The 7500-nt window shown below is 45.3% G+C and overlaps 1 protein-coding gene across 1 annotated transcript in view; it reads left to right on the top strand.

Moving 5' to 3' along the window:
• The window catches only part of LOC113825451 (glycine receptor subunit alpha-2), a 50637-nt gene that overhangs the window by 19110 nt on the left and 24027 nt on the right, over positions 1-7500 (top strand). Inside the window, exon 5 of the mRNA XM_070123460.1 lies at positions 4998-5141. Coding sequence (XP_069979561.1) covers positions 4998-5141 — 144 coding nt within the window. The remainder of the gene's footprint in view (positions 1-4997; positions 5142-7500) is intronic.

Here is a 7500-nt window from a genome sequence, read left to right on the forward strand (position 1 = left end):
TCCCTCTCTCTCTCTCTCTCTCTCTCTCTTTCTCTTTCCCCTCCCTTCCTCCCTCCCTCCCTCCCTCCTTCCTCTCTTCCCGCACCTCCCACTCTCACTCTCTCCCTCCCTCCCTTCCTCCCTCTTTCTCTTTTTCTTTCTTCTTCCCCCCCCCCTCTTCTCTCTCTCTCTCTCTCTCTCTCTCTCTCTCTCTCTCTCTCTCTCTCTCTCTCTCTCTCTCTCTCTCTCTCTCTCTCTCTCTCTCTTTCTCCCTCCTACCTCCCTCTCGCTTTCTCCTCCCTTCCTCCTTTTACCTCTTTTTCTCCCCCCCCCCTCTCTCTCTCTCTTCGTACCTTCTCTATCCCCTCCTTTCTCTCTCCGCTCAAGCACTCTTCACTCATCCGTAGAAACCGGAGCTACATATCGCACATAATAACTAGGTAGAATCCCCGATAATGAACATTTTTGTATCTTTCTCTTCTTCCCCGTGATATCTTTCCTATCTTTTTTATAACTTTATCTACGTTTCTTTCTTTATTATTACCGGCATTATATTTTTCGTGATAATATCATAATTGGCTTTACAAATAGAGGGATTTTTGAGAGTATAACTGCAATGGCCATTTTTTACCCGGAAACGTAAAGAAAAAAAAAAAAAAATCAAGTAAAGTCAATTCCTGATATTATAACTGCAATGGCCATTTTTTTTTCTTTTTTTTTTTACCCGAAACGTAAAGCGAAAAACTAATTAAAGTAAAGTAAATTCCTGATATTATAACTGCAATGGCCATTTTTATTTCCCGAAACGTAAAGCGAAAAACTAATTAAAGTAAAGTCAGTTTCAGATATTATAACTGCAATGGCCATTTTTTTTTTTTTTTTTTTTTTTTTTTTTTTTTTTTTTTTTTACCCGAAACGTAAAGCAAAAAAAACTAATTCAAGTAAAGTCAATTTCAGATATTATAACTGCAATGGCCATTTTTTTTTTTTTTTTTTTTTTACCCGAAACGTAAAGCAAAAAAACTAATTCAAGTAAAGTAAATTTCTGATATTATAACTGCAATGGCCATTTTTTTTATTTCCCGAAACGTAAAACTAATTCACGTAGAGTCAATGATTATTCATGGCATAAAATCGGGTTTCTGTCACACGCGTCGGATAAATTATTAATGATATGCATCTGGGATTCCCCTCTTGTGCACGAGGGAGGGAGGGAGAGGGAGAAAGAGAAAGGAGTGAGAGCAGGAAGGAGAGAGAGAAGGAGAAAGAAAGAGAGAGGACAGAGAGAGAGAGGAGGAGACAGAGAGAGGAGGAGAGAGGAGGAGTAGGAGGAGAAGGAGAGAGAGGAGGAAAAGGAGAGAGAGAGAGGAGGAGGGAGGGAGAGGGAGAAGGAGAAAGGAGAGAGAGCAGGAAGGAGGGAGAGAAGGAGAGAGAGAGAGAGACAGAGAGAGGAGGAGAAGGGGAGAGAGAGAGAGAGAGGAGGAGAAGGAGAGAGAGAGAGGAGGAGAAAGAGAGAAAGAGAGAGAGAGAGAAGGAGAGAGGAAAGAGAGGAGGAGAAGGAGAGAGAGGAGACGGAGAGAGAGAGAGAGGAGGAGAAGGAGAGAGAGGAGGAAAAGGAGAGAGAGAGAGAGGAGGAGAGAGAGGAGGAAGGAGGACAGCAGGCCGTCAAGAGAGGAGGAGAAGGAGAGAGAGAGGAGGAGAAGGAGAGAGAGAGGAGGAGGAGGAGGAGAGACATGCATGCCTACAGCTTCTAAGACATATGTATGAATAAGAAAAAAGAAAATAACATAATTACTTAATCTCCATCCTTCTCCCCCTCTTCCTCTCTCTTGGCTCTCCCTCTCTCCCTTCCCCTCCGCTCTCTTTCTCTCCTCTCTCCCTTCTCCTCTCTCCCTTCTCCTCCGCTCTCCCTCCCTCTCCTCTCCGCTCTCTCCTCTCCCCTCCGCTCTCTCCCTCTCCCTCTCTCCCTTCCCCTCCGCTCTCTCCCTCTCTCCCTTCCCCTCCGCTCTCTCCCTTCTCCTCCGCTCTCTCCCTCTCTCCCCCTTCCCCTCCGCTCTCTCCCTTCCCCTCCGCCTCTCTCCCTTCCCCTCCGCTCTCTCTCTCCTCTTCTCCCTCCTCCCCTCCGCTCTCTCCCTTCTCCTCCGCTCTCTCCCTCTCTCCCTTCCTCTCCGCTCTCTCCCTTCCCCTCCGCTCTCTCCCTCTCTCTCTCTCCCTTCCCCCTCTCCTCTCTGCTTCCTCTCCGCTCTCTCCGCTCTCCTCTCCCTCTCTCCCTTCCCCTCCATTCTCTCCCTCTCTCCCTTCCCCTCCGCTCTCTCCTTCCCTCTCTCCTCTCTCTCCTTCTCCTCCGCTCTCTCCCTCTCCCTCTCTCCCTTCCCCTCCGCTCTCTCCTTCTCTCCCTTTCCCTCCGCTTTCTACCTCTCTCCTTCTCTCCCTATCTCCCTTCCCCTCTGCTCTCTCCCTTTCTCCCTTCCCCTCAGCTCTTTCCCTCTCCCTCTCACCACTCTGCTCTCTCTCTCTCTCCTTCTCTCCCTTCCTCCCTTCTCCCTTCCCCCTTCCGCTCTCTCCTCTCTCCCTCTCTCCCTTCCTCCTTCCCCTCCGCTCTCCCTCCCCTCTCTCCCTTCCCTTCCGCTCTCTCTCCCTCTCCCTCTCTCCCTTCCTCCCTTCCCCTCCGCCTCTCCCTTCCCCTCCGCTCTCTCCCTTCCCCTCGCTCTCTCCCTTCCCCTCCGCTCTCTCCCTTCCCCTCCGCTCTCTCCCTTCCTCTCCGCTCTCTCCCTCTCTCCCTTCCCCTCCGCTCTCTCCCTCTCCCTTCCCCTCCGCTCTCTCCCTCTCCCTTCCTCTCCACTCTCTCCCTCTCCCTTCCCCTCCGCTCTCTCCCTTCCCCTCCGCTCTCTCCCTTCCCCTCCGCTCTCTCCCTTCTCCTCCGCTCTCTCCCTCTCTCCCTTCCCCTCCCCTCTCTTCCTCTACTTCCTCTTCGCTCTCTCCCTTCCCCTCTCCCTCTCTCCCTCTCTCCCCAATTCTCTCCCTTCCCCCTCTCCCTCTCTCCCTTCCCCTCCGCTCTCCCCCTCTCCCTCTCTCCCTTCCCCTCCACTCTCTCCCTTCCCCTCTCCCTCTCTCCCTTCCCCTCCGCTCTCCCCCTCTCCCTCTCTCCCCTCCACTCTCTCCCTTCCCCTCTCCCTCTCTCCCTTCCCCCTCCGCTCTCTCCCCCTCTCTCCCTCCCCTCCCGCTCTCTCCCTTCCCCTCCGCTCTGTCCCTTTCCCTCTCTCCCTTCTCCTCCGCTCTCTCCCTCTCTCCCTTCTCCTCCGCTCTCTCCCTTCCTCTCCGCTCTCTCCCTTCCCCTCCGCTCTCTCCCTCTCCCTCTCTCCCTTCCCCTCCGCTCTTATCTCTGTATCGGTCTTCCTCCCCTAAGTAGTATCGACCAGCATATGGCCCGAGGATCATTAGCAATGTACAAGGCTGTAATGTCTTCACAATCGTTGCATTTTGTTGCTTGGAAGGGTAAATACGGCTTGGGATTTGGGTTTTGTACTCGTGTGATGGATTAGATACTGTGGGATATAATTCATTGATAAAAAGATCGTAGAATGTTTGGATTTTATTTGTGTTTTGTACTGGTGTGATGGATTAGATACTGTGGGAGAAAATTTATTGATAAAAAAGATTCATAGGATGTATTGTATGCTATTTGTGTTCTCGAGATATTCATTTAATTTATTGATAAAAAAAATCATATGATGTTTTGTATTCTATTTGTGTTCTCGAGATATTCGTTTTTTTTCTTCTTTACCTTCGCCAAGGAGGTTATGTTTTTGGTTTGGCTTGTTAGTTTTGTTGGTTAGTGGTTTTGTTTTGTTAGTTTTGTTGGTTAGCAGGATAATTCAAAAAGTTATAATCGGATTTTTATTTTTTATTTCATTTATATTCTTGTTTATTTTCTTTCTTTTTATCTATTTATTTATTAATCTATCTATTTTTTACCAGAGGTGTGTCTTAGCCTAGCTTAAGATCCAGGATTTGTTTTGAGGATTACACCAGCTACCCCTAATGTCTTGGCAATAGGGGTAACTATTATTATCATTACCTTTATCACCTCCTCCAATGAAGCTGTGTTTATGAACGTTACCAGTGTACTTGAGAAAGAAGTGATTTTAATATGGTACCTCATATAAAAATATTTCTATTCACCAATTACCCAATTGCTTTGGCGGAGGTATGCGGTCATCGAGTGCTTCTAGGTTTTCATTCATCTTTATTCCTTGCGTCATACTGTGATAACGGATAAATCTTAATTCAAAGTCCCTCGATTTTAGTCCTATAACATGTCTCTTTCTGTAAACCTCTAACTGAAGCAGGCGAAAGAAAGGAACTTCCTTAAAGGTCATCCTCCCCAAGGCTTTGAGGCATGTCCGAAGTGGAATGCCAAAACTGGTAAGACTCTGAAGATAGTTCATGATCGGTGGGTGTCGACGAGGAGTGATTCGGTAGTGGGTCGATATTTCTCTCGCTGAGGCGTTACGTATCCGAGTATGTATAAGTGTACGGTGGTCGATAAGTATTGTTTGGGTGTATAAAACGCAGTCGAATCCCAAAATCCACAATGGAAAGTAAATGACGAGGATAAAAACAACAATAACAAAAACAGTGGCAAAAACAAGAATATAAACATGACAACAACAGCAACTGAAACAAGGGTATAACAAAAGCCATGGTGACAACAACAGGCAGAACAAAAACAACAGCAACAACGATAACACCCATAACAAAACAACAAAAACAATCACAACAAAACACAAGCACAACCATAAAAACACAAGCAACAAAAACAAAACTGCAACTACTCTCTCTGTCTCTCTCTCTCTCTCTCCTTCTCCTCCTCCTCTCTCTCTCTCCTCCTCCCCTCTCTCTCTCATGAAAACAAGCATAACCATAAAAACAAAAGCAACAACAACAACAACAAAAAACAACAACCAGGACCCCCAAATCGAAAATTTCCGTCCCTGAGTCCCTGTCCTCTCCCTCAGGCTCCTCGACCTCGACTGGCTCAAGGCCTTGTGGCGACCCGACAGCTTCTTCAAGAACGCCAAGCAAGTCACCTTCCAGACCATGACGATCCCAAACCATTACGTGTGGCTCTATCAGGACTTCAGGATCCTGTACATGGTGAAGTGAGTGATTTCATTGTCTTTATTGTTATCATTGTTATAATTGTTATCATTAATATCATCATCATTATTAATAGCGTTATTGTCGTCGTTTTTGTTATCATCGTCTTCATCTTCATTATTGTTATTATTATTATTTACTGTTCATTAATGCAATCATTTTCGGAAACTGAGTTTAGAAAATATTACTGGGATTCAATAGAGGCTAGAGTTTAGATGAGCGAGGAAAATGAGAGAGGAAGAGGAAAGAGGAAGAGGAGGGAGGGGGAAGGGGAGGGAGAGGGAGAGGGAGAGAGAGGGGGGAATAGAGGGAGAGGGAGGGAGGGGGAGGGGGGAGGAAGAGGGGGTGAGAGAGAGGCAAAGGGAGAGGGAGGGAGAGAGAGAGAGAGGGAGAGAGAGAGAGAGGAAGCGAGAGAGAGGAAGAGGAGAGAGAAAAATAGAGAGGAAAAGGAGAGAGAGAGAGATGAAGAGATGGACAGATTGATAGAGAGATAGATAGATAGACAGAGAGACAGAGGGAGAAAAAGAGACAGACAGACAGACAGGCAGACACCACTAAAGTTCAAGATATGCAAAGAGACCCTGAAGCAAGAATAATGGAATTACTTTACCAGGATCCGCTTTGGTATTCAAGTGACTCATTTTTCGCTCTCCAGCTCTCTGTCTCGTCTCCTGTCCCAGTCCCTTTCATCTCTCTTTTCTTCCCTTCGCGTGCCTTTCTCCCGGTCTCGCTCTCCCTCCCTTCGCCTCTCTCTTCCTTTACCATCCCCCCACCCTCTCTCTCTCTCTCTCTCTCTCTCTCTCTCTCTCCCCCTCTCCCTCCCTCCCTCCCCCTCCCTCCACTCCCACATTCTACTCTCTCTCTCTGTCTCACTTTCTATTTCTCTCTCTCTCTCTCCCATTTCCACTTTCTATTCTCCCTCTTTCTCTCTCTCCCACTCCCACTTTCTATTCTCTCTCTCTCTCCCACTCCCACTTTCTATTCTCTCTCTCTCTCCCACTCCCACTTCCTATTCTCTCTCATACTCTCTCTCCCTCTCTCTCCCTCTTCCACTTACCCCTGGCTCCCCGCAGTGAGTCTGAAAGCCACTGCCAGGGCCACCCACAGGTGCCAGTGAGCGAAACAAAGAAGTTCTTGGTACAGTCGCTTTGCTTGATGTTTTGTCTGTATGTGGAAAGCCAGATGCTGTGTTTGTTGTGCATGTGTAATCTGGGTTGGACTTGCTTGGAATATACCTGCGTGTGCGTGGTGGCAAGATGTATATGATCTAAGCAGCGTGGCAGAATATTTAATGGTAATAATGGTAAGGTAGACAATAATATCTAAAAACGTCTGGTAGATATTGCTCGGTTACAATATATGCCTACCTAATGTAAGTTTAATCCATGCCCTACCTTGTATGGGAATGAATACCTGCTTAGTGTTAATTTGACGTATGCCTTCCTAATAGCAGTAGAATGTAGGTCTCTATGATATTGATTAAGCGTACATACCAAATCTGTGTCGAACATGAATATAACTAATATTCTTAAATAATATTTAGAAACGATGGCTATTCTTAAATATTCAGAGGCAGTGACTATCATACTCTATAAAAATGGAATTTGATAGTCATAGAAACACTCCATATAAACAGAATTTGATAGTTACAAAAACGCTCCATGTTAATAGAAGTTGGCAGTCATACAAACACTCAATATAATAGATCTTGATAGTCATAGATAAATTTATTTTCTCATCCCACCCATAATTCTAGACCTAAATATTTTCTACGCCAGACTTTCCTTATCACGACTCACTTCCGCTGTATTTGTCCTCCTCGACTGCTGACTTGCGTGTTCGTGGAATCACTTCCTTCCTTGGGACATCGGTCTTTCTTCTGTCTCTGATTGGCCGCTGACCAGTTGCGATAATTGGGGTGGTTTTGGTGGCGTTTCGTTCCCGAAGGTCGAATGGGGTATAGAATGGCCCTATTTTGTCACCAAGAAGTATTTTCTGTTCTAAACGGCAAGCCTTTCTGGATAAGTATGAATTTTCGTGGTGTTGTGTCTGTGTTCGCTTGAGTAAAAATATATATATATATCTTGAAAATTCACACATACATATATTTGATCTTGTGATTATATATTTTACTTTTCTTTTTTTATTTTCTTATTTGGAGGATTGTGCATGGTGTCAAAATTAAATTATTTTCTACTCGATTTTTTCATTAAGTGTATCTATTATCATTATAATTTTTCTTATCTATGGAGGGAGTTTGTGATTCCATTGATTTTTTTCAGGAACTTGTAAATTGTCAGTGTGTTTTCCAGTAAATTATATATATATATATATATATATATATATATATATATATATATA

Source organism: Penaeus vannamei, chromosome 7, assembly GCF_042767895.1.
Source record: "Penaeus vannamei isolate JL-2024 chromosome 7, ASM4276789v1, whole genome shotgun sequence".
In the NCBI taxonomy this organism is placed as follows: domain Eukaryota; kingdom Metazoa; phylum Arthropoda; class Malacostraca; order Decapoda; family Penaeidae; genus Penaeus; species Penaeus vannamei.